The sequence below is a fragment of the Lethenteron reissneri genome, chromosome 25 (assembly GCF_015708825.2).
Source record: "Lethenteron reissneri isolate LAM-NWPU_2019-01 chromosome 25, ASM1570882v1, whole genome shotgun sequence".
Taxonomy (NCBI): Eukaryota; Metazoa; Chordata; class Hyperoartia; order Petromyzontiformes; family Petromyzontidae; genus Lethenteron; species Lethenteron reissneri.
The window spans coordinates 13915821-13943670 of record NC_083803.1 but is presented as its reverse complement, the minus strand read 5'-3'; the positions used below and the strand labels follow the sequence as shown (position 1 = coordinate 13943670).

General features: G+C 52.7%; 1 protein-coding gene across 1 annotated transcript in view; it reads left to right on the top strand.

Annotated features, from left to right (window-relative positions):
- The window catches only part of FBLN7 (fibulin 7), a 33414-nt gene extending 20962 nt beyond the window's left edge, over positions 1 to 12452 (top strand). The window contains 6 exon segments of the mRNA XM_061559411.1: positions 2111 to 2236; positions 3055 to 3201; positions 4262 to 4399; positions 5289 to 5427; positions 9313 to 9511; positions 9513 to 12452. Of these exon segments, the coding sequence (XP_061415395.1) occupies positions 2111 to 2236; positions 3055 to 3201; positions 4262 to 4399; positions 5289 to 5427; positions 9313 to 9511; positions 9513 to 9695 (932 nt within the window). The 3' untranslated portion in view covers positions 9696 to 12452.
- Positions 12453 to 27850: the final 15398 nt, after the last annotated feature.

The following is a 27850-nucleotide window of genomic DNA, read 5'->3' as shown; positions in this document are numbered from 1 at the left end:
TGTCGTAAATCTGAGCCAGGAGGTCGAATAGCCCCCGCTGTGAGATTCTGGACAGATGAGCGGTCCACCACCATCACTGCCGCAACCACCATCACCACAGCCGCAACCACCACCACCATCACCAAGGCCACAACCACCATCACCACAGCCGCTAACCACCACCATCACTACCACCATCACCATGGCCGCAACCACCATCACGGCCGCAACCACCACCACCATCGCAAACACCCTTATCACCACCGCTACCACCACCACCACCACCACAGCCGCAACCACCACCACCATAACCACCCTTATCACCACCAGAGCCAACAAAGACAAAGATCCCCCCCCCCCTTCTCCGATTTCGTGTCTCCAATCAACCCTGTGCTCAATTTATCCACTTTTCTATGCATTTGTCAATACCATTCATGTCCGAGTTTTGCAGCAGAGTTTGATTAAGCAGGCGAACTCCGGACTGGTTTTGACTTTCTTAGTTTCAACAGCAGAGCATGGCCGGTTCCTGGTTTCCCGAATACGACTGCTCAGGTTTTCCGTGTCCTTGCGTGGCTTCAGTTCCTGACTGAGCTTTCCAGAACGTGCGGCGAAACGTCGGTACAACACCCCAAAAAAACACACACAAAGACATCCGAGACCTGTTGTCGAACACTGTGAGCAAGATGTCGCACACAATGCTGCGTGCTGTTGCTGATGATGTGTATTGTTGTCGTTATTATTACTTCGTTTAATTACACTGGTCAACAACAAAAAAACAGTTTTTTTCTGGCCTGGACTTTTGCAGCTGTTTTAGACTAATTTCAGGGTGCTGTTTCCAAATCTGATCTCAGATTTGCTCTATCACATCTCATTTTATCCTATCGGCATACCCCATTTTCATTGATTTTACCCGAAATTAACTCTGTCACTTATGATTGCAAGTTGTTGCGAGTCAGTGACTGCTTTAGTGTTAAAATATGGTGCTGTATTTTTAGGATAGTGTGTTTATAATATCATTTTATGTAGATATCCACATTTATTTAATATTTTTCTTCTGCAGTTTTTATTGAAAATCCAATATTTGATATCTCAAAAACCTGCTGTGATAGACCAGATTTGGAATCAGCACCCCAAAATTACCTTAAAACCGTTGGAATACCTTACGCCAAAAAAAGTGTGTTGACCAGTGTTATTCAGTGAGGCATCTTTTTCTCTGCCGCTTTTTCACAGTGGTTGCTCTGTGTAATCCCAATTGATTAGCGTGCAGGGCACTTTTTTTCGAATTGTGCCAAATGTTGACCTTGGTGCCGGCACACAACGGCCTTCTCTTGCGAACTGCGTCACTCGATCTTGAGCGACCACCGCGAAGTGGACGTCGCGTAGTGCTACGGTTAAATGCTACCCGCGGTATTAACCGGGGCGGCCGCTGGAATTCGATGGGTGAATCTTCGCGACAACAAGCGGTGGACGCGTGGCCTGCTGGGCCACGTCACCACCGCAGCTCCCTGATCATGACGATGGTTGTCGAGGGTGATGTTGGAGCGGCTGACCACGTGTTCATCGTCGTCAGGGCACGATGGTGGTGAGATGGTAACTACCTTGCCTGGTATGCAGGAGGTCGTGGATCGTGTGGAATTTTCTTCGGGTCCTCCAGAATTTCCCTCCACATTCAGAATCAACGTCACGCGTTTAAAGAATGTGGCTGCTGCTCTAAATTTCCACATGATGAGCCACTTCGTTGAGCTATCATTTGTGGCCAGGTCGCTATTGAAAAATAGCTCAGCGGTGGGCCTTACCTTGTAAAATTAAAAAATAAATGAGAGATAATCAATGCAATTCTGGCAAAATCGCTTGATGAAGCTGGTTGTAATTACCAGCGAAACACCCTGGTACTCAAATTGTAAATGTTGTTGGGTTTACTCTCCAACACACCGGTGTGCTGAAACGGTAACATAATTGGCGCGTTTAATTTGCGTGACAAACTTGACTGATTGGCTGTGTCGGGTGGCAGCGGGTTTAACGACACATTTATACTTAAACGATCTAACCCCCCGCCCAAACCTCCCCCCCCTTCATTATGAATCGATGCACCCACCCCCTGCCTTCTCCGCACGCAACGCGCCGGGGACAGACGTCAACGAGTGCGCGAGCAGCCCCTGCCAGAACGGGGCCACGTGCGTGGACGACATCAACCGCTACGCGTGCCTCTGCCAGCCGGGCTGGGCGGGCGCCGCCTGCCAGCACGCGACCCTGCCACGTGAGAGACTCACTCACTCGCTCGCATCCTCACCGACGCCCTCCGTCCTCGTCGTCGTCGAACAAAGGCGGCGGTCACCCGCGTCGCGCGGCGCTTTCAGATGCGCTTTCTGCGGCCGTCTGGAACGCTCTTCCTTCTGATGATAGGAAGCCGCTGGAGCCGTGTACTTTGAAATAATTTTGGATTGAAAACTAATTTCTTGAGAACTGCTTTTTGTGTTTAGTTTGTTGTCCGCGCCCCGCACCTCCGATTGGCACGGTTGGCTACGTACGGTGTGAAAGAAGTTCGACATGCGTGCATACACCATCAGCAGCACCTTCAGGGTCAATATAAAACTCGGTACTCAGTTTACGCAAAGGCCACGGCAGTCGTCCCATGGATAAACTGTCCCCGCCATAGGAGAGTGGAATTTCCGCCGCGAACCGAGACAAGCGTCGTACCAATGCCAATCACGGGTGGCTCAAACTGGGATTCGAACCCGGGCCCTCAGTGTCCCTGGCACGGCCATTATAAATCCCACCGCGAGCCATCGACCGATATATTATTTCGTCCAAACGTTCACACGCCCTCATTACCCTCACGTTGTACGTTAGGGGCAAGTGCTGTCAGCGAGCACCTATTAAGGCCGGCATGGCGCATGGAGCCGGTGGTGTGACGAGCGCGCCCCAATGCCTTCATCTCGCGAGCGATGAGAGTTACCCACCGCACCGCCCTCGCCCGGCCACCTTCTGCGCGCAAACAGTTCGCGCGATTACTCGACCCCGCCGCGCGGTTCTTCTTTGAGTCGTTGCTTCGGCTGTGCGGGTGGCGGGTGACAGTGGGGGGCCCCCCGTCCCCGCTGGAGGCGCCCCCCCCAGGGAACACGTTCAACCGCACGCCTCGCTGCGCGGCGGTCGAAGGCTCCCAGCACTGCAGCTGCGAGCCGGGCTTCCACCTGAGCGGGCGCGCCAACAGCCTGTGCCGAGGTGAGCTCATCGTCAGCGTCATCATCATCAGCATCATCGGCATCATCGGCATCATCAGCGTCATCATCAGCATCATCATTAGCATCATCAGCGTCATCAGCAACATCATCAGCAACATCAGCATCATCATTAGCATCATCAACGTCATCAACAACATGAGTGTCATCATTAACATAATCAGCGTCATCATCAAAATCAATATTACTAGCATCATCGGCGTCATCGGCATAATTTTCAGCGTCATCAGCATAATCATCGGCGTCATCAGCATCATCAGCGTCATCATCATCAGCATCATCAGCTTCTTAATCATCAGTGTTATCATCGTGCCTTTACAACCCCAACCACCACCGCCATCATCATCAGCAGCAACAGTAGCATCGGTATAATTATTTCCACCATTAGAAAAATCACTACAAACAGCACTACCTACTTATCCGTGTCTTACCTTCTGTCTCGTTGGTTGCGTCTCCTTTCTTTCTATCGGCTTAAACGTATCAATTCGCCGCTGTTTGAAGCCGAGGGAACAGTTGCACAACTCGGTCGCATGTTGCGCAACTACTCGCTCAGACTCGGAACACGGCAGTTGCACGGCAATGGTGACGTTCTCGGATCAATTTTGGTTTTTTTTCATCCACGAATCATTCTCCACAATTCTGCCCGTCGCCTGACGAGGCTGGCTGCAATTGCCGGCGAAACGTCGCACTCGAATTGTAAATGGTTGCGGGTTTACTCTCCCGACACACCGGCACGCTGAACTCGTAACTAATTATACTCTTTGGTTCTTTCCGTAAAGTCACGGAGAAAGAAAAATATGTTTTGTTCATTGATAAAAAAAAATCTTTCCACGTGACTTTACCGAAAGAACCAAAGAATAATTCCTGCAGGCACAAAAGCTCCAAATCAAGTTCGTAACCAATTGCCACGTTTTGTTCACGTGACAAAATTCGATTCACCCGCTCGTTAAGAACTTGCTGCGACGGCAGATCGATGAATCACTTCTAGCGCTCGTCTCGCGTCCACCCCCTGAACCCCGCCTCCACCACGCGGCCTGCGGCAGACGTGGACGAGTGCGAGCTGATCAAGTCGAAGCCGGACGCGCGCCTCTGCATGCACGAGTGCATCAACACGGCCGGCTCGTACCGCTGCGCGTGCCCCGCGGGCTACCGACTGCAGGCGGACGAGAGAAGCTGCGAGGGTGAGTGGGGCCCAGCCAGCACCTCTGACACCCCTTGCCGTCACGTCAAACCCTCCGCCCCCACCTCCCCCAACAAAAACAAAGATCCCCCCGTGTGGACTATTAACAGACTGTAGGGGCAAGTGCCATTAGCGAGTAGCAACTACGAAGGACGGCGCGGCACACGAGGGGGTGGGTGACCCAGCAACCACGCCCGGCCGCCTTTGTCTCCCCAGTGGCGATGTTTACTACACACAGCGCACCAGGTGCTCATTTGAGGTTGAGTTGACCTAGGGGAGGTCCAGGACCGATTCAGATAATCGTCAGCGGTGTTGGTGGCCGTGAGCGGGAATCGAACTCGGGCGGCCGGGTTCGTAGCGCAGCGTAGTGCTAACCACTACACCCACCGCTCCCCCGCCGCCCCCCGCCCCCCGCCTTCTCCTGTTCCGGAAAATTAGACGCACCCAATCTTGTGCCCGGTGTCATTAATGTTACACAGAAGCGGCAACGACACGAATGTTGGCACGTGGCACCAGGGCGTGTCCCGGTGTCTTCTCGGGCCCGGGCAGGAGACCCGCGCCTGAGTCTGACGAGAGCTTCAGGAGGGTCTCTGCATTGGGATGTTTGTCCAAACTCGTTGGTGCAAATGAAGACCTGATCTCATGCGACGGGGTAACACCTAAAAGCTCCGCGCGGATGCATTTAAGAATCTCTCGATGTACTGCCATCTCCTGGTCAGCGCGCAGTGCCACTACTACACCAGCTGGAATTCCCAGGCGCAAACCAGGCTCATCTCCGCTGAGCTTCTGAGAGCTTCGGGGTGAGTTGGTCGTCGTGAGTCCACGTGGTCCTGGTCCGTCTATCGTGCCACGTGTCTTTGTCTCCCCCTGCCCCCCCCCCCCCCGTGCAGACGTGGACGAGTGCACTGCTGAGCGGCACAACTGCTCGGGCTCCGCACGCTGCGTGAACCTGCGTGGGGGATTCCGCTGCGTGAACCCCGAGTGCCCGAAGTCGAACGGAGACGTGAGCTACGTGAAGACATCCCCACTGTGAGTGCGGCGCAGTCGCTTGGTCAGTCGTGCTCATGGCCGGTCTGATGGTCTGTCTGATGCTCGGTCTGATGGTCTGTCTGATGGTCTGGTGGTCTGTCTGATGGTATGGTGGTCGGTCTGATGCTCGGTCTGATGATCTGATGGTCTGTCTGATGGTCTGGTGGTCGGCCTGATGCTCGGTCTGATGGTCTGTTTGATGGTCTGGTGGTCTGTCTGATGGTATGGTGGTCGGCCTGATGCTCGGTCTGATGGTCTGTCCGATGGTCGTTCTCATGGTCGGTCTGATGGTCTGGTGGTCGGTCGGTCAGCCTCATGGTCCGTCAGTCAGTCGGATGATTTTTTTTTCTGATGGTTGGTAAGTCAGTCTTTAGGTTGGTCTGATGGTTAGGTCGTCGGTCTGTTGGGTAGTTAGTTGGTTTGTCAGTAAGTCAGTCATTCGGCGAGTTAGTCAAATTTGGCAGTCGGTCGGTCAATCGTTACCCTGTGAGTGTCATGCAGAGGGTTGGTTAGTTGGTCATTCAGTGAAGCGGTGGTCGATCCGTCTCGACTGTGAGCGCGTCGAAGTCTCTCCATCCATCAGTCAGGCAGTCTTGCGGATAACACAGATACATAAACTGCACGGACGAAGGAAAATATCCCCCATGTAGCCCTTAACCAGCTGTTGGGGAAAGTGCTGGGAGTGAGCACCCATGAAGGCCGGCACGGTTGCTAGCACCATACGCGGCCGCCTTTGTCTCCCGAGTGATGATGTTTATACACAATGCACCAAGCACTAAGTTTAGCCCCAGTCAAACCTAGGGAGAGGTCTAGGACCTGGACAGATAATCAGAATAATGACCTCTGATGTTGACCTTCACCGGGGGAGGGAGTTATTGAGTTCACGCCAGCTACGACGCTACCGCTCCCCACGCACACACAAATATCCGGCGGGGACACAGGCGCGCGCCAGTGGAGTGCGTCACAGGCCTCGTAGCCGCTGCGTTTCTGAACTGTTGTTGTTGTTGGGGTGGTTTTTTGTTTGTTTTTACGGCAGTGTTTGTCTTAGCTGCAACAGCTTCACGAGTGAGTGCGGTTTGCCGTATACCGACTCACACGGTGCTTCGTACAAAAAAGACAAAGATCCCCCGTATAGCCTTAACAGACTGTAGGGGCAAGTGCTGTTAGCGAGCACCTATGAAGGCCGGAACGGTACACGAGGGGGTGGGTGGCCAGCACCACGCCCCACCGCCTTTGACTCCCCAGTGGCGGTGATTATACGCCGCACCGGGTACTCATTTGAGGCTGAGTCGACCTAGGGGAGACCCAGGACCGGTTCAGATAATCGTCACTGGTGTTGGTCGTGAGCGGGAATCGAACCCGGGTTGCTGGGCTCATAGCGCAGCGTAGCGCTAACCGCTACACTCCCGCTCCCGGCACGCACACGCACACACACGCACGCGCGCACACAACATTGAAGGAATTCTCGCCCCAGCTACGCTAACGCGTGCACGCGTGTTGGCAGAACGAAATCGCATTGCCCGTAAAATAACAGCGGACTCAGTTGTTTATCCAGGAAGGCCACACTTGAGCTGTGGGGGAAAAACAAAAATTTGACCGAGGTTCCTGCAATTGGGGTTTTGTTTATTTACAAGATGTTTTCAGCCAATTAATGAGTTGTTTGCACAAGTGGGAGGAAACCCGATAAAGCCCACGCGTGCGATGGGAGACATTGATATCCGCCGTACGGATGGAAACAGATGGCGTTTGGCCCACTTGCTGCACTGCCTCGACATCCGCGGGAACATGTGGGTATGTTGAACTTCTTTCGCACCGTACGTAGCCAACCGTGCTAATCGGAGGTGTGCTGGGGACGGACAACAAACGGAACACAAAAAGCATCCGTAAAGAAATTAGTTCTCAACGTAGAAAATTAGTTTTGAATTTAGAAGGGAGTTTCACAACATTTGAGCCGTGATCCACTCACTGGTATACAGGAGGTCGTGGGGTTCGTTCCCGACCCTGACGATGTCTGTATGTTTGGAGTTTGCGTGCGTGTTCTGCCCCGTGGCGGCGTAGATCTTTATCCGTGTCCTCCGATGTTTCTCTCCACCTTTAGAATCAACGTCACGCGTTTCGAGTATTTGGTTGCTAGAAAATTCAACGCGATAAGCCACTTCATTGAGCTATCGATTGTAGCCAAGTCGCTTCTGAAAAAGGAGCCATACAGGTCAGTGGGCCTTACCTGGTAAAACAAACAATTGCTTATAATTAACATAGTTTAGTTCACGTACATCATAACCACCTTATAAGAGCGGCTCTGCATTTACGTTGACTGGGACGGGCAAAGCAACCAAAAAGCGCGCGTCGCTGTGAAACAAGACGAGAGTTATGAGCGGCGATAGTGCCGCATGCTTGTTCGTTTTCGTCTTCGGCTTCTTCTTCTTAAAATCACGCTCGCGGAAAACGACGACGTCGTCGCCTCTCCGATTTGAGAGTCCACAGAGAGAGGGAGAGAGAGAGAGGCACCACGGCGCGCGAATCGTACGCAACGCTCGGGATCGAGACACGAGGAAGCGCTCATTGCCTCTCTTTAAACCCACCCCCTCCCCGCAACATTTTGCCGTGAAGTCTGGCAAACACTGGAGGCCAGATTGTGAGCTCATCCCTGGGCCCCTGCGGAGCAATGTCGGTGACTTATGGCTCGTCCCAGGCCTGCACAGCGAAGGTCACGTGTGACGCCAGTGCCTCGACCACGTGCCCGTAGCCGAGAGGGGCGGGATGTGGTTACAATGAGCGCGGCTCCTCTCTCTCTCTCTCCTCTCTCGCTCCGCGTGCTCGACTTTAGTTGCACGCGCGTGCGCGGGTCGACTCATCGTTAAATTGGTACCCCGGTGTGGTGTGCGAAAACGTTAGTGTTGGGGAGACAAAGGCGGCTGGGCGTGTTGCTGCCCCCCGCCAACCGCTCTCCCTCGTGTGCCGTCCGGCCTTCATCATCGCTGCTCGCTAACAGCACTTGCCCACAGCGGCTTGTTAAAGGCTTGCACGGGCGATCTTTGTCGCACGTGACGCTGCGATTGTTGACTGCGGCCACGTGCTGTGGTCACGTGCTGCGGTCACGTGCTGCGGTCACGTGCTGCGGTTCCATTGTGACGCTGCACGCGGCTCATTCGAGCGGTAGTTGCTGTAGGTGCTCGCTAACAGCACTTGTCCCACCAGACTGTTGAGGATATACTGTGGGGGGTAGACCTTTGTCTTTGTATGTATGCAACGAACGTGTGCGCATGCCGTATTGTGTGTTTCTCCCTGTGTGCTTGCGTGCAAATGTGCCCGGTGTGTTGTGTTTTCCGCGCGCGCGCGTGTGTGTGTGCGTGCGTGCGTTCTGTCTGCGTGTATGGTTGCCTTTTTGGAAGGAAGCTCCTTCCTTCTTGAATCGATCTGCTAATGGCAACAAAAACATCTCGGACCGACCGAATGCCCCACCCCTCCTCCCCACCCGTTTGTAACATAACGTGTGTTCTTACGTCCCTACGTATTCGTGAGTGCGTGTGTATGCACGTGTGAGATCGTGTGTATGCACGTGCACTGCTATTGTGTTCGTGCGCTCTGCCCCGCGTGAATCTCTTCGACTTGTGCGCTTACGCACGTGTCTATGACGACTATCGTGAACCGGTCCTGAGCCACCCCTAGGTCGACTGAGCCTCAAATGAGTACCTGGTATGAGGTGTAAACATTACGTTAAGGCTATAGGGGGCGGTTTATTTGTGCTTGTGTATGTCTACGTGTGCTCACGCGTTTGTACATTCGTGTGTGCGCCCCTTCTCCTACACAAACTATGCCACACCCCCCCACCATCTCCCTGCCCCCCCTCCTCCTCAAACCCACCCACCCACGCACGTGGCGCAGTCACTGCGAGCGCAACCCGTGCCCGATGGACAGCCGCAGCTGCCACCAGGCGCCCAAGACCATCTCGCACCACTACCTGGCCCTGCCCAGCAACCTGAGCACCCCGGCCACGCTGTTCCGCATGGGCTCCGCAGCGCCCCTGGGCAGCCGCGCCGCCAGCGACAGCCTCCGCTTCGGCATCGTCGGCGGCGCCGGCGGCCACCGAGGGTCACTTCATGGTGCAGCGCTCGGACCGGCAGACGGGGGTCCTCATCCTCGTGAGTCCCCTGCGCGGACCCCGGTCCCTCGAGCTGGAGCTGGAGATGGCAGAGTTCGCCGACAAATCCCTGCTCGCCAAGCACGTGTCCCGCGTCACCGTGCTCGTGTCGGCTTACGACTTCTAGGCCCCGTCGGACCTCCTCCGCCCCCCCCCCTCACCCCCCACCGCTTTGCTGCGATATTTCTTGCTGCCGTTGTTGATGTTTGTTGCTGTTGTTGTTGTTGTTGTTTATAGCAGCGCGGCTCCGGTTTTGTACGAGGCTCCTCTTTCAGAGTTCTGACTCCCCCCTCCCCCTTCCACCAACCGTACAACCGAGACTCGTCGAGGGGGCCGCGAAGAGCGAGGGAGGCCCCGCGGTGTGAGGGGAGTGGGGGGGGGAGTGGGAGGTGGGGGGGGTGGGAGGAGTGGGGGGGGGTGTCACCGCTGCAGAATTCGAACCGCGCCGTCGACGTCGCACGCACAAATGAGCGAGTTGAGACATCACGTGGAGATGACGCGGCGAGAGCGTTGCCCGCGCGGCGTCACGGCCGATGTATGTCGTGCACGACGAACGCGTCGTTAGCCCTGGCCCTACTTCGGCCCCCGAGTCGGATGTCTTTTTTGAGACCTCGCGTATCATGGTTTGGTTCCAGCTGGGCACGGCAAACGGCCAATGGAAAACCGCCCGCACCACGAGTGCCCTCTGCGCTGGCGCGGCTCGGTTGAGCCAGTGGGAAAGGGCTGAGATCGTGTGTTGTGTTTCCGTTGGACAGCCAACTGGGGTCGACTCAAGTCGGCCTGAGTTGGCCTCATTTACGTCCCAGATTTCCAGCGGAGTGACAACTCGCATCGGCTGAAAATGTAGCAATTCAACAATTTTTCCGAGTTGCTAGAGTTACCACGCGAGGTGGGCAGGTCTCTAGCCCTAAAATACAATTTTCTAAGACGCATTCGCGAGTCAGTGGCCAAGACCGCATTGCTGACAACATTTAATGTCAAATTTAAATATAAAATGTAATAATTTATCCGACTCCAAAGGTCTTTTTTTTTAAACATACATGGTGACGCATTTACTCGCGGCAGCCCGAACTCTTACGGAGGGAATTTAAGCCAGCCCGTGAAGTGAGTTGGGCCCCTTTAAAATGCGGACCGCAGCAAAAATTTGCGGACAATTCGAGTTGACAAGATACATTACGTACAGAAACAAACGGCTGCGATGGGAACTCGAGTTCAAACCCGATGCACGTGGCACATGAAAACTACATGTGTGCATTTGGGCAGGGTCGGCGGGTTAATGCCGACCGGGGGAATACCCTCCAGCCAAGTTCACGCTTTGGAGTGGAAGTGGGAAGACAGGTTTAGCAGTGTCGGGTGACGCGTGTAAGTGGAGTAATTGACCACCACGCGTTAAATGACCACCACGCGCACGCGTCACCCGAGACTGGAGTGTAGTGGAGGCACGAGCCGTGAACACTGTCAGTGAGAGGAGCTGGGGAGGAGCGGAACGGGAATTCTCTCTCTGACTCTGGTCCACTACAAAAATAAAATTAATGAAAGTAAAATAAAAAAAATCACGACATTTCGGAGGCAACACAAGCTTCCGTCTTCAGGTGGAACCGTCACAGCACGATAGCTGGTCCACTACAGTCCGCCTTTCCATCTTCACCAATGTTCTCGAACATAAATTCAGTCTTACACGCTACCCGCGCCCGATGGTTATTCAACACACCCCCACGTGACGTACAGAGTGCCGGTTCAGCTGAAGATTGAGATCGTGTGTGTGTGTTTTCGACGTCACGCAGAGGCGAATCGATGGAATATTATCTGAGATTGTTGACCAATCATCAGGCGCGTGTAGCGCATGACGACTGCATTTGTAATTCAAAATAAATAAGCAAGACAACAAGCTGCGAGTGTCTGATTATTCGTCAACAAGTTTGTATATCTCCCTTTGAGCCTCTTCTCTGCGGGGCAGAGAGGAGGTAGAAGCTTCTCGCAGCCGCGACAAACTCTGTCTCCTCGCTTATTGCAAGACGGCATCGGCAGTGAAACTTCACGGCTCTGCATCCATTGCCCTCCACTCGACTCTTCACGCCCGCCACGATCGACGTTTGCCAATCCAAAGCAACACGTTGCACGCGTGTATGGAACTTCTTTCGCACCGTACGTAGCCAAACCGTGCTCATCGAGGGTGCAGGGGAAGGACAACGAACTCAGCACGAAAAGCAGTTATACACGTATGTATAGATGTATGCATGTTGAACTGCTTTCGCGCAAGAAGTTCAACATACGTACGTTGGCGCACTAATAACTGTCAAATCATCGTCATTATCATCCTGTCTCCTGAATCTCTTGATTAGCTGGGATCAGCTAAAACAGAGGCCAATAAATTATGCGAGGTTTTAGGGTTTTCTGAGACGCTCACAGCACCGCGCCGTGAGACACGCGACGATTCAACCTGAGCTGGGCCACCCGATTATTATTATTATTAAAGTCATCAATCGCTCCGTGTAACGATAATGACTTTAGATTGTAACGAGCCGCACGGCATCCTCTCACTCTGGGAGAGAGGACGACTCGAAAGGCGCGAGGAGGAGGAGGAGCAGCAGCCACGCGGTCAACCGCCACCAGTCTCCCCAAGTTCTGCCGTCCTCTATATATTTTTCAAGTGTTATCGGTCGATGAATGCGTGTTTACATGATAGAGTACAATTAGTCTACGGTTAGAATTACGCGACTGATGGGAAGACACGATAACAGTTGTAAAGAGAGAGAAACAAAAACGTTTCACCTCTGTTCCCACGTGTGCCGCTGGACGGGAGGTGATGGGCGGGGTTTAGTGATGGAAACGGCATCCATCGGCTGCGTCACGCTGGCTGTGGCTTCGCGAGGCAGAATGTGGGAGGGGGTGGGAGGGGGTGGAGGGGGGCGACTGCTGATATAAAATAGTCCGAGTAATCGACCGCAAGATAAGTTTTGTCGATGAATCGACGAATCGTCCCAGTTCGAAATTGAGCCCTCAAGCCCCACCTCCAGCCCCAACGATTCGAATAATATTCACGATCCGGGTCGCGATTCAAATAGCCAGTGTTTTTGTTGTTGTTGTTGCTGTTTTTTGTTGTTCTTGTTGTTATTGTTGTTGTTGTCTCGTTTAGCCATCTCGTTTGTATCGTTTCGCGGTCACGTCTCACTTGTACAGTTCCGTACGTTCCACGAAGCACCGAACGTCACGTCAGCGTAATAATTACAATCGATTGGCACGGAACGCCAACAATCCATCCTTTCTCGCACACTTTGACGCGTAAAATGATCGCCAATTTTCTTCATCTGATTCATCGATACGTCGCCCCATTTCTGCTTGCAAATTCATTGGCACCCGCGCCGGTCCACAACAACGCTCGCAGGGCCGAGGGACAGATACGGACGGATGGAGGAGCCGAGAACCCACAATGTGTAGGGTCCGAGGCTTGTTGAGGCTGGGAGGAAGACGGGAGGCCGTAACCACCCACTGCGGCCGTCGTGCCCTCGCTGCGTTCCAACTCGAATTATAAAGCCACTACGACATCGACGGCCGTTCCTTTAAGGTTAAAGGCATTCGTTGTGGCTGTCCGGGAGTTGGACTTTGTATCGAGACATTATTGGGTAAGGCAAGACAGGATTCCTTCTCCAACCGAAGGTAATTTAATCTCCGGGTAGTTGTTGTTGTTGTATCATTGAACGTCTCGAGAGATTTAATGTGCTATGGTTGGAGAAGCGTCTGCCTTCTTGGTGAGATCTTTCCCTCCACGTAACAGTCCGGATGTTAAAGGTAAGAGGGTGCAGCTCCATTGCTAGCAGAAGGACCCCGAGTACATGTGTGGATCGTCACATCGCAGACCTGTGCCAGACGTCGTCGACTACTTGGCGAGGCCTGCATCCAGCAGTGGATTGATCGTGGATGATGATTGATGATAATGATGATTCGGAACGGGAGAGGGATGTTTGGTCGCTTGGTGGTTTTTTTTGGCGGTGGGATGACACCTTGGAGTCCGACTCAAGACGCTGGCACGGGACTGCTGCTGCGCCCGTCGCGTTTCCCGTGACGCTCGCTTGCAACCGGGGCGGCCTGAACGCGCCCCGAACTCGTTGGCTCTCGGAAGCTAAAGCAGCGTTGAGTCCGCTTCATATTTTAGGCGATCGGCCAGTTGTGTCGGGAGGCGGGGAGGCTGCGAGCGAGGTGCGGCGAGGAGGTGGCAGCGCTGAGTGCCACCCACCTGGTATGCGTGGTGCGGTGTTTTTCTCCGGGGTTTCTGGCTTGCACCTGCCCCAATCGTGAAGCCTAACACGCCTTAGTGGAATGGGCCAAAAGTCCCAGTGTGGCACCCACCCTCCATGAAACTGAAGGCTCGGCGAGGCATCGACGGTTAAATGTTTGGCACTGCGATTCGTGAGTTGTCGCTTTGTCACGGGCTATGACCAAGGCCACACGGCGTTTTTTCACCTTCCGCTGTCCAACCGCCGTTCAAAGAAAATAAAAAAATATATAAAAAAACGAGTTGGCAAGCCCATGTTACTTTCATTTACAAATGTTGGGGTCAAATGTGTCAAATGTGTTTCATGCAATGGGCGATGTCGCACGCGCAACTGCCCGAGTTGAGACGGCACGTGGAGATGACGCGTTGAGTTATGAGCTACCCGTCGGAGGCCGTTGGACTGCGAGAAGGGCTGCGTGCAGAACGAGAGAGAGAGCGAGAGAGCGAGCGAGAGAGTGAGCGAGAGAGTGAGCGAGAGAGTGACCGAGAGAGTGAGCGAGAGAGTGAGCGAGTGAGTGACCGAGAGAGTGACCGAGAGAGTGAGCGAGAGAGTGACCGAGAGAGTGAGCGAGAGAGTGAGCGAGAGGTGGGGGTTTACATAAAGCAAAGTTGAAAAAAAAAAAGACGAAATGATGAACGAAGCAAAGTGCCGACTACACCGAGCATCTTCTTGTTTCCACTGATCGTAAAAAAAAAGAGAGCGTTGCCCGCGCGGCGTACCGGCCGATGTCGTGCACGATGGACGCGTCGTTAGCCCTGGCCCTACTTCAGCCCCCGAGTCGGATGTCTTTCTTTGAGACCGGCGTATCGCGGTTCGGTTCCAGTTCGGCACGGCAACACGGCCAATGGAAAAGCCGCCCGCACCAAAAAAAAAAATTGCGTCTTCATCAGCAAGGTGACATTACACATCACCGTTTGTTTTTCTTCCATCTGCCGTGTTTGCTAAAATGAGTAAAATTCGTTCACTTTCCTTCATCGATCCACTACCGGCTGAATCCCTTTCCCGCGCCATACGTCACCACCGCCGGTCAGGTGCGGCGGTGGTGACGGACGCGCAGAGAAAGGCAGCTGCGCTCAAAGGTCTGGACAGACGGGTTAATGGGCGTGAATGACGAACTGAACTCCTTCGAGGCGACGCTATTTTGACGATGCCTCGTGTTGTTGTTCTTCATCTTCTCCTCCTCCTCGAGTCTCCGGGCGCTCGCTCGGCGCTGCTTCCTCCGGGAACAATTTTGGACCGGAGCTATAAACACAGGCAGCTCGGGACCAGCTCAACTGCGGGGATTTATGGGGTCCAGATGTCCGATTCGAGGGCTTTAACCTTGACTGGGGCAGGTGCTAACGCACACGCGCTCTCACCCACACACGCGCTCACGCAGACGCGCGCAAGCGTGTGCACACACGCTCACTCACTCACACGCGCACGCACTTACACACACGCTCACTCACTCACACGCACTTACACACACGCTCACTCACTCGCACGCGCACGCACTTACACACAAGCTCACTCACTCACACGCATTTACACACACGCTCACTCACTCACACGCGCACGCACTTACACACAAGCTCACTCACTCACACGCACTTACACACACGCTCACTCACTCACACGCGCACGCACTTACACACACGCTCACTCACTCACACGTACGCACGTACACACAGGCTGGTGGGGCATTACAGTGTAGTGGTTAGCGCATTGCGCTACAAACCGGGCCAGCTGAGCTCGATTTTCTCTTACAGCCAACACGGGCCGAGAACTATCTGAACCGTTCCTGGGCTTCCCCTCGGTCGACTCAACCTCAAGCGAGTACCTGGTGCGATGCGTAAACGAGGCCACTCGGGAGACAAAGGCGGCCGGGCTTGGCGTTGGTCACACCACCCGCTCGTGTGCCGTTCCCGTTCACGAGGTGCTCGCTCACAGCGCTTGCCCCAAACAGTCTGCTGAGACCCTAATGAGCGAACTCCGTTGCCCTTGTAAGTTGCGGCGGTGGTTAGCAGACTGGGCCACGCACTCGGCGAACGTGGGTTGAACTCTCATTGCAGACTGACATCAGTGGGGAGGGGGATATTAGAACTTGTCATAATGTTCCTCTAGGTTGACTCGGCCATAAATTAGTCCCCTCCCCCCAACAAATAAAAACCGTACCAGGATTTCCCCGAGTGCCGGTGCTTGCGCGTGACGCATGACTATTATTACTACTACCGTGCCCCGTTCCACACCGCACGCACCTGATGATTGGTAAACTGACACAAGGCGGGCGACGGACCGCGGTGGCTTGCGAGAACGTGTGTTTGTAAGCGTCTTCTCTGGATGGAGTACATATGGACACGCGTGCAGATGTGAACAAAACACATTCCTGCGGAGGGAGCTGGTAGGAACGTTGGGTTGCACGGTCAATAGCCAGGGTCAGTCAATGGCGGCGTGGGGTATTCCGCAAATATGTCCGAATGTGAGGGCGGGCACAAGCCGGCGTGAGTAGGTTAAACGTTGAGTTTTATAAGAGCACCACGGGGTGACCAGCCCCTCCCCTCCCCACCCAGCCCCACACTTCCCACCCCCACCCAGCCCCTCCCCACCCTCCCCACCCAGCCCCTCCCCACCCAGCCCCTCCCACTCCATCCAGTCCCTCCCTGCACGATGGACGGGCGGACACAACAATCCCCTGTGGGCTGGTGGAACCAGTGGGTTCCTACCAGTAAAATGTGTCCCGTGTAGAGGCTACACAAGCTGCTGGGGCAAGTGCTGTTTGCGAGCACCACATTAGCTGCTACATCACAATTGTGCACTGTGTAGGGGCACTGGGAAGATCTACCACCAGAAATGCACTCCGGGTATCAGATTGTTTATGCAGCCTGGAAGAATCCGATGAGCTATGAAGCTATTTTTCACAGATGCCCAGTAGGGGCGGGTCAGACAATTATAACAACACACAAGATATAAAAAAGACACGACAGGGGATGAATCACATTAAGCTCAATCTCAGCACTGGAGCATCTGAGCGCTGAGCTCAGAGACAAGGAAAAAAAATACAGCACGTGCATGGGGTCCATTCCTACACATTGGGACAGTCTTAAATACCTGAGCCCAGAATGGCAATGACCTGGCCCACCCACGGCCCCTCCTTCAAAGAAAGTCTGCCCTTCCCCGCCTGCTCGAATGAGTCCGGAGTGCCTGACACCGTCGATGCGACTGGTAACGCCGTCCAGAACGTCACGATGCTGCAATGTACGATGCGAGGGAGGATGTGGAATGAAACATTTTTTTTATCTAAAAAAAAATAAACACGACGGGAGTGCGAAGTATGGGAAAGCTAAGCAAATCACTAAATATAAATAAATCAAGTATATAAATACAAATCACGTACCATCACCGCCACTACCCCTCCATCCCGCTTTCAATGTAAACCCAAACACGATGGAACTGCGGGGAAACGCTCGCCAACAACAGCTCGCTATGAAATGAAGGCGGGGGGTGGTGGTGGGGTGGTGGGGGGGGGTGGTGGTGGGGGGGTGGTGGGGGGTGGTGGTGGGGGGGGGGCCGCGGAGTAAACGTTGAGAGCATTCCGCGCGTGCGTTCGTCAAGAACCAGGCACGCGGCGACACGCACACAGATAAAGACGCGCTCGCTCGCACACGCACGGACAGACACACACAGACAGACACAGATAGACACACAGACACAGACAGACACACACACGGACAGACACACAACACAGACAGACAGACACAGATAGACACACACACACAGACAGACACACACACGGACAGACACACGCAGACAGACACACACACATACAGATAGGCACACGGACAGACAGAGACACACACACAACACAGACACACACACACAACACAGACAGACAACAACAGCCATTCGCCAATAAGTGGCGGTGACGTCGCCACGGCGCTTGTGCCAGGCTGGGTGCACGTTGAGGCCACGTGAAGTGTCGAACGCCCGCTGGAGCTGCGCTCAACAACGCGACCCAGGGAGCGACGGCGTTCGGGCTCTTTCAGTCAAATCCACTGCTGGATGAGAGCCTCTCCCGTCGCCATGCCGGTCGCGTGTGCGTGTGTATGTTGGGGGTGGGGGGGCGGCTGGGCGTCAAGTAATGATTTGACCATATCTTCTTGGTTCTTTCGGTAAAGTCACGTAGAAGGGAAGTAATAAAATAATAAAAATAAAACATAATAAAATTATTCTCACGACGTTTCGGCCACAACGCAAGTAGCCGTCCTCAGGTGAAAACCAGGTCTGTCGAGGCGACAGCGTCTGAATGAAACAGCACACGCGCTTGGAGCATGTATATAAGCTGGGTTGGAAGGGGGAAGAAAGGGGGAGCCTTGAAAAAAGAATATGCATATCGATTTGGCCATACTTCATCAATCGTTTCCAGCGCTCTCGGCGCTGGAAACGATTGGTGTGTGGATTTACGCGAAGTACCCACCGCTCGTGAAAAGCAACCAGTCACGGGTGCGGCACGCGCGGGCCCAGTGTGGGTTCAGATGTAAGAGCGCCACGTTCTGGACATGGACTCGGGTCCTCTCGACACTGACACCTCTCGCCCGCATGAGCCGCGCCACCCCCAGCGTATTATTTTTGGATCTAGGAAATGGGCGCTTTGATAGATGAATGCTTATTTTTGTCCAAAAAAAAAGTACATGTTTGTGTTCTTATTTAATGTCCTTTGGGTTTTGTTTTGTTTGAGCATTCCTTTCTTTTATTGTAAAATTGTCGTTTCGAATGTTTACGTATGTGTTTAAAAAGAGCCGTAATATATGTGATGCTGTTTAGATGGCCCCAGTGGCTCAGAGGTCAGAGCGCCGAGTACGGCACCGCTGAGATCACTTCCTGAGTTCGAATCCAGACGGCCGCCTGTGATTAAGCCGGGTTCTCAAGATTAGCGAGTTGCTGATGGTCTCACACACACAAATTCGATCCCCTGAGAATCAAACGCATCGGGTCGACTGCCATGTAATTTAAACACGAATTACTCTAGTAATAGGTGTTTACCCTTTCAACTGGTACAAAAACTGACACCTTTATACAAGGGGTCATGTTTGCAATAACCACAACACAAGCAGTCAAAATGCAAACAAAAAGAAACAACTCCGATAATGATAATGATATGCACTGTCCTTGAAGTTGATTGGTCCACACCCGAGACAGCTTTCCTTAGAGCCTAGTCTCCATTGGTGTTGGACCAGATAACGCCAAAAGGCGTACAACTCAAAAACAGTGCACTATCAGAGTATTGAGAGCTCGGGGTTAGCATTTACGAATTACTCTCTGTGGAAGAGCGTTTGGGAGAGTGCTGCTGCTACTGCTGCTGCTGCTGCTGCTCTGTGGAGCACATTTATTAATTCTCAAAACTGGAAATTTGAAGGAATCTCAGCTGTAGCTCCGTGGTGTCCGCTTCCGTGAGCCGTTGTCTAACACGAACGACTGCACTGCCACGTGGGAGCTTCGAGTGGATTATTTATTTCGTTGCGAGACACCGAAGGCGCAATGCGGATGAAACTGGGGGGGAAATAAACGGGTTTGTTTCGTGTGTTATCGTGCTATATTGCTCTAGGGATATTTTCTTTCACGACAAAAGCAGCCAGCCCTTATCTTGTAGCTCCACGCATAGACCGTCTGTCTGTCTCCGGGCTGTTAATGAAGGCGAAAGAAAGAAATCCACAAACAAACTTTAAATATACTTTCTTTGGGCGCCTCCATCGACCTGCAGTCCTATGAAATAGTTCGGTGACAAGGAAGTGACGGCAAAACGTTAAGACGAAGTGATTTCGTTTCCAAGAAAGGCGTGTGTGTTCACTTGCAGCGCTCTGGAGGACAGGGTTGGCGGATCACGTAAACATTTGTGAAATTCCCAAACCCGCTGCATGGCGCTGCCAGGTGGCCAGGAGATGTCAGTGGCAGCAAGTGGGTTCGTGAACCCATCTGTGCCAGCAGCCGGGTTCAATGCAGGACCCTCCTGAAAAGAGACACAGTGAGGATTTCCCCCCGACTTCAATCCGGTTTTAAGATGTTGGAGCAAAGTGCTTTAGCGAGCGCCTATTAAGGCTTGCACTGTGCACAAAAAAGTTCGTGCATCTAGAACCACGCCCGGACACCTTTGTCTTCCCAGTGCTGATGTTGACCAATCCCACCAGTTACTTGTTTAAGGTTGTGTTGATCTAGGAGCAGCACCGGCTCAGATAATCACCACTGATGTTAACGGTGGCCGCTAGGAACCTAACTCGAGACGCAGGTTCAGAGTGCAGTGCGCTAAACACAGCACGACTGCTCCCAACACTACACAAAGGCACACACATACACACCACATACTCGTATACACAGACACGGATACACAAAGACACACCAACATTCACACAAAGATCCTCCGTATAGCCTTAACAGACTGTTGGGCAAGTGCTGTTAGCGAGCACCTATGAAGGCCGGTACAGGCACGCGAAGGGGGTGGGTGGCCAGCACCACGCCCGGCCGCCTTTGTCTCCCGAGTGGCGATGTTTACTACACACCGCACCAGGTACTAATTTTGAGGTTGAGTCGACCTAGGGGAGGCCCATGACCGGTTCAGATATCCGTCACCGGTGTTGGCCACGAGCGTGAATCGAACTCAGGTCACCGGAGTTCGTAGCGCAGCGTAGCGCCAACCGTGACACTACCGCACACTCACATAAACACACGTGGACACACACACGCACATAACCCACACATAGACACACACACGCACAGACGCAAACAGAGACGCGCCGTCTGACAGTCGCGACCATTTGGTTTCACGTTACAGAGGAATTTCATATCTCGTGTCGGAATACCGCGTCACGCCCGTTACAGACATCTCCATCTCAGCCTAACGGGGGACGCGTGCAAGGAGCCTTGGAAGGCAGGGGTTGGTGGCTCACGTAGAGATGTGCGTCAAACTGACACCCGACTCGGGAGATGGAGGGACGCGAAAGGAGATTCACGAATCCGTCTGTGTGGTGGACCCAAAATTTGGTTAATTCGATAAATAAAAAAGCGATTACAAAGAAGGTTTTTTAAACCTTACGCTTATTTGTGGTGACCACTAGTGGTTGGATGGAACACGTGAACCCATCATTTACATGCGGCGTATGATCATCTAAAGTCGATTTATTTTCAACGCGCCATTCGACCCACGTAGGAATCGATGCATCGTTACTCACCCAGCGCCATACCCTCGTATGCGCGGTGGAGATTTCTCAGAGGGTCTTCACACACGAAGGCCACTACTAAATGCTCATGAATTGGAATGGGCAAACATCTGAATGTAGCAGGAGCCTGCTGAAAAGAAAAAAGTGTATTGATCAGTGAAAGGTGCGGTGATCGTTTTCGTGGAGTGGTGGCGCAGCGGTTGGCGCGCTGTGCCCTGTGAAGTTTTTTTGAAGCGGTCCTGAGGCGCTCGCTTCAGCAGCCCACATCGGCCAGCGTGGCGAAGTATGATAATTATGAATGCAAGTACCAAATACAAAAAAACACGAACACACGCACACACCAACAAAAAGGACTCGATTCTAAACCCAGGACGACCTCAGCGGGTGTCGGCTCGGGGTGTGTCCGACACGGCCGCTATGAACCCCCCCCCTCTAAGGCAACCGGGGCCGCTCTTCCGAGCCGTGTTGATGAAGCAGCGGGCGGTCAACCCCGAGTCGTCGACTCCTCGACTCCTCGCCTCCTCGAGCGCCAACATCAACACGACGCGTGCACCGAGGAACGGACGCGCTGAGCTTTTCTGTTATCTCTGAACGTGGTCCCAGCCAAACAGCGCCGAGCAAATCGGCGGCAGTGATTTTTACGACTCGTTATGGGGGGAGCGGGGTGGGTGGTTGGTTGGTTGGAGCGGTGGCACAGTGGTTAGCGCGCTGCCATTGCGGTGCCCGAGCCAAGGAGAACATGAGTGGCGAGTGATAGATCAGAACCGGTCCCATCCCTTCACCCCCCTGCCCCTCTCCCCCCCTGCCCCTCTCCCCCCCTGCCCCTCTCCCCCCTGCCCCTCTCCCCCCTGCGCCTCTCCCCCCTGCCCCTCTGCCCCCTGCCCCTCACCCGCCCTGCCCCTCTGCCCCTCTGCCCTTCTCCCGCCCTGCAGAGTTCATACACACACACAGGTAAAGCGCCTATGACCCAATCACCCCTCGAATGCACCCGAGCTCGTCAGATCTCGGAAGCCAAGCAGGTCTGAAGCCTGGCTAGTGCATGGATGAGGCGACCACCCTGGATTGACCGACGATTATCAGCAAGGGGCAGGGCAGAAAAATCTCGTGCATCAACCCCCATTTGACTAGCCTGGCGAAGCGTGGTCAAATGATCACTGCGACCCACACACGACGTGTACATTGGTTTACGCAGGGAAACTTTCGAAACGTTTTAGACTTGCCTCAGTATCATCAGCAACGTGTGGCCTGCTAAACCTAGGTTCTCTACTGCGTCAGTGCCTGATGATGGTGTTAGTATTGGCAAGACCTCTCCCTGAATGCCATGGGACCCGTTCACGACGAGTGAAGTTCTACGCCACGTGCCGTGTCACGTGCATGAGAAATGTGGAATGTTCAGCGGGGAACGTCAGCGTCACGTTGTGGCCACAAACACACACGAAGACACAACGTGAAACACGTGCCTCACTCACACAGATCATTGGTACACAACGTGAAACACGTGCCTTACGAATACACAACACTCTAATCATACTCGTTAATCATAATCCACATCATAATTCACTATATAACACGATTTTTGTTCCTTGGTATTAAGTGTTATACTGGTAGGAACCTCCTGGTTACACCAGCCCACAGGGGATTATTGTGTCCGTCGTGCAGGGAGGGGCTGGGTGGGGAGGGAGGGGCTGGGTGGGGAGGGGAGGGTGGGGAGGGTGGGGCTGGGTGGGGAGGGAGGGGCTGGGTGGGGTGGGGAGGGTGGGGAGGGGCTGGGTGGGGAGGGTGGGGCTGGGTGGGGGGTGGGAGGGATGGGACTGGGTGGGGAGGGGCTGGTCACCCCGTGGTGCCCTTATAAAACTCAACATTTAACCTACTCACGCCGGCTTGTGCCCGCCCTCACAGTCGGGCATATATGCGGAATACACCACGTCGCCGTTGACCCTGGCCATTGACCGAGCAACCCAACGTTCCTACCAGCTCCTTCCGCAGGAATGTGCTTTTCTAATTGCTTATGCATCAAAAGTATAGAAAGTGGCTATTATTCCCCACAAGCTTTGCTTTGGTGACCAGGACTTTTTTTTATGAAGGAATAACACAAATGCACACCACGTTTTCTCATTGCAAATAGGTACATTTCAAAATATCACTGTCCTGGTCACAAAAGCAAAGTTTGTGGGGAATAATAGCCATTTTTTGTACTTTTGAGACATAAGCAATTAGGAAAATAATACTTACTACCCATGAACAAAACAAATATTTGTTACACAGTGTATAATAATAGTCAAAGTGGCGATGCTCTAAAATTTGCAACAACAAACAACCTCTCAACACGTTCGTCAATAACACAGTGGCCTTGAACGTATATAATACATAAAAGGAGACGTTTCGAGCAATAGACCTTCTTCAGGCGGCAGTATTAGCGACGATTGTGAGTGTTTCAAACGCACTCGGGAGAATCGACGCCTCGTGAGGCCACAAACACGCGGACGGAGAGGCCGTGAAACGTGGCCACGGACCGCGATCGACAAAGTTCCTTTTGTAAATTCAGGCAAGAACACTTGCGGTGCTTTAAATGTAATAAATTAAGTATCATTTTACTCAAGTTGGGCCCCCGGCGTTCCTGATTTATGACGCGTGTTTAAATATTTAAATGTCCGCACTACATCCTTTACCACGTGTTTTTCTGCGCCCCCCCCCCACACCCCAACCGCCTGGGGCCTGCTGGCATAAAATAAGTGACGGGCTGGAGGATTAAATGCGGCTTTGGGCTGTGACTCAAAGGGCGCGTGCGAGGCGTGGGTCGTCCACGAAAATCCCCGTCGTTTATTGGCCCAGAGACACAGCCCCGCTGAGTCTCGAGACGCATTCTCGAGAGGAATAAATGAATGCCCTGGTGATGGTGGCTGCTGCTGCTGCCGCCGCGTTTGTCAGCGGTGCACACGCACAATGAACAAAGCAAAAACACTCAATGTGGCCTTAATATATGTAAAAAAATGTTTTATATAAAAGACGGCGTTTCAGGAAATTGTCCTTCTCATTGCATGTTGTACGTGTTGTGCTCTGAGAAAATACCATTTCCCGAAACCTCGTCTATTATATATTTATTTATTTTAAGGACACAGTGCTAGCTTCTTCCGGGAGGGTTATTTCTTCTCCATTGGGGTGTCAGAATGATTCCACGGAGTAGAAACTGGAGTTACGGGAAAATAAACTCAGAAAATGGCATCATAGCAATGCCGATCGTTTACCCCAGGGCAGCCTTCGATGAGTCTCAAGGCTCGTTCTCAGGAGGGCTTCTACTCCATTGGGATGTTTGGTCAATTCCATTTGGTGAGCGTGTGGCTTCGCGTGGGTGCAAACTTGAGAAACTCCCACATCGCAAAGTTGAATGGCGCGAGACTCAAATATTTCCACATGCGGATTCAGTCCACAGACTCATCACGGTGAGCGACACAAAAAAAATAAGTATAACCCGTAAAAACAAAGTTTTTCACTCTAAATCCTTTATATGCGTGGCGGCTAGAGTCCTCTCGTCCTCTGGCTTGAGATGGCTGCCACCTATGGGTCAGATGATTGTCTGCAGTATTAAACAATTGGTAATTAAATATTTAATTTGTTTTCCCTAAACAGTGTAAAATTTTGGAAATTTTTTTTCACGAACATTAATTGTCTCGCACAACGAGTCTGTGTGCAAAATGTCAGCTCGATTGGATCACGGGAAGTGGGTTAAAAAACGACCGAAAGGTTTGCACGGTCGTAAGCAAGCAAGCAAGCGAACTTAATATAAAGGATTTAATAACCGAACTTCGGACCGCACCCATCGCTGTACAGCAATCTCCTGGCACCGACAAACACGTGGTAAGCCCGGGGATGTCACCCAGACAATCACTGACCAGGCTCGATCGCACAGCGAGGCTCTCCGGGAAAAATCATCGCCAGTCGTGAACAATTCACCGCTGGATGAAGGCCCCTTTCTCACGGTCCTGACATTCAACAATCCGCCCAAGCATCTCCACTCGAGATCGCTCCATCTTCCTCGATGGATGCATTCCTTGGCTGTCACTCCATAATTGTTCTCTAACCTCGGCCACGAAACCCTTCCAGCGACTCGATGTATGTTACCCTTTCTACGACGTCTGTGCCTTGCGTGTGATGTCTGTACGTTCCCTGATTCTCCCAAGGATTTGCATCTCTCCACCCTGCTTCGTGCGACTCTTACGTTTTTTTTGTTTGTGGTTGCTCGTGTTCCATTCGTTAATGTCCTTGGTTTTTTTCTGATTAAGATGCAATAGCAGGTGTCTGCGCATTGATTAACCGCGCGTTCTGCTTTTTAGGCAACGCATTGGCTTCGTGATTTAATTGTTTTTTTTATTAATTTTAATTTCAGTCACGAAAACTTCAAATCTAGAATTCGTTAGACCCGGTTCAGTTATTTTGTTTCCTTCCAAAAGCACCACAGGACGCGCTCGTCTGGCCAGCCTCCATGATTCCATCTCTGTGATCGCCGCAGAGGTGCTGCCACAACTCGTATCTCATAATTTATTGACGACCGCGCCGTGTCCTCGATAACGACGACAGCCAGGACAGATCAAGGCCCAGTGGGCACGGGCCACGCTGCGTCGTCCAGATTACATCCCTCACACAGATAGCTCCACTAGTTCGGCGAACGTGTACATCATTTCATGGGATAAATACATTAAAAAAAAATAAATGACGTTATTATTATTATTACTTGCTCGGTGTTGTTATTCGCAACGCGGTGGAATTTCCTGTTGAATGCTCTTGCGATTGTAGCGCGCCATCAATGGAAATGATCATCATCATCAGCAGCAGCAGCGACCATGATCAATCCACCGCAGCCATCACACAAACTCCCACAACGAGCAACCGACATCAATAAACATCGCCAGTGGCAACAGCGCACGGACAACGCATTGTTGGTTACCGCATTGACGGCCGTATCTCTTTACCAATTAAACCACCCTCACCGATTGCGTTTGAAATGTACGCAATCGAGACTCTGCTGACATGAGTATCGAGTCCGCCATGCATACCACGTGCGAGGATGAAAGCCTAACGCGTCGTTATTATTAGCACGTAGTGGCGTCGCGGTGCCCCCGTACCCACGATTCAAACGGTCTATATGGAGATGTGGGGTTTCACCACGGGATCATAGGGTGGGGGGCGAGTGTTGTTAGCGAACCCCTATTAAGGCCGGAACGGCGCACGAAGAGGGGAGATGAGTGGTCAAGAACATCCTGGCCGCTTTTGTGTCTCCCCAATGGTTGATGTTTGGACGACGCAGAAGGTTTACCCTTGTAAAGGCTGAGTCGACTTAGTGGTGTCCCAGAACCGGATCAGATATCTAATCACCCGCTGGCTCGCCACTGATGTCCGTCGTAGTCGCGGATCGCTGGGTTAGAAGCGCGGTGCGCTGACCACTGCGCCACCGCTCCCCACACAATCTGGACGCAGGGCAGCGATAGCAGCCAGCACTCGTCACTAAGTTGATGGCGACGGGGCCTGTGCCAGGTCAGGTGCACTCCGAGGCCGTCACGTCAAGCGTGGAAGACTCCGTGCTGGCAGGAGGTCGCGAGACAGACCCCCGGTGCTACGGGTTCACGGACTTGACGTGACCGGCAGATGCAACAGCTGCTGTGTGCTCCGCTCGCTGTCACGAGCCTCCTTCCTCCGAAGTCCAATCGAAGACACGCGCACACAACAACAGCAGCAACAACGGCCGCCGCCGCCGTTCACCACGACGAAAGTGGTGGTGACGTCGCTACGGCGCTTGTGCCATGCTAGGTGCACTCTGAGGCGCAACACACGGACACGGATGGACCGAGGGTGGAGTGCAATGGGACCACTAGTCCGTCTAATTATGAGATATCGGGGTGGGAGGGGGGAGGATATCGCGATTACAAAGTCGCACGCACGTGGAACGTTTGAAAGCAGCAACAGGTGGCAATAAAGCAACAGCAGCAGAAGAAAGGAATCGTTTGTTTTGGAGAAGCTGGCGTCGTTAAATTTTATGTTTTAATTTAGCGCCGCGGATTCGCTTGCACCGGCTTTTGACGGTCCCCGCCAGAGATGTATTTGCGCGGAATGAAAGAGCAGAAAGAAAAAAAATCCGAAAACAATCCTCGCTCCGCGATAAACTCATCGGAATGTTGCGTTCTTGTGTTCGTTTGTGGTGGTTGGGGTATTGTTAAGGGGAGATGAAAGCGACGGGGCCGGACGGAGTCAAGAATTTTTGTTATTTTTTTGGTGGCGGCGGCGGCGGCGGCGGTGGGGGAATGTTTCACTCACAGACAAAGGAAACAGCTGCATCCGTACGCGACACTTTCCCCCGTGGGGGTGACAATGGGAATGGGTTCTGGATGGGGAGACGGCGCAAGGAGGGAAACGCTGATGCCAATAATGAATCATCGTCATCACAATAATAATAATAATGATGTCTTCTAGATTTGAAGCTTTCGTGACTGCAAGGATTCATACTCTTTGGTTTTTTCGGTAAAGTCGCGTAGGTTAAAAAGTTTAAATAAAATAAATGAAAACAACTCAATTAAATCACGACGTTTCGGGCGCAACACAAGCGTCAGTCATCAGGTGGGAAAGCATGGCCTGCTGCTAATGCAGACTGTTTTTTTTTGTGTTGCGCCCGAAACGTCGTGATTTAACTTAGTTGTTTCCATTTATTTCATTTTTTACCTTCGTGACTTTACCGAAAAAAAACCAAAGCGTGATAATAATGTCGCTGACGACCTGCACAGGTTTCTCCCACGCCGGTGCTTGTGCAGCCCTCCGAGTCGTCAGTGGGCACG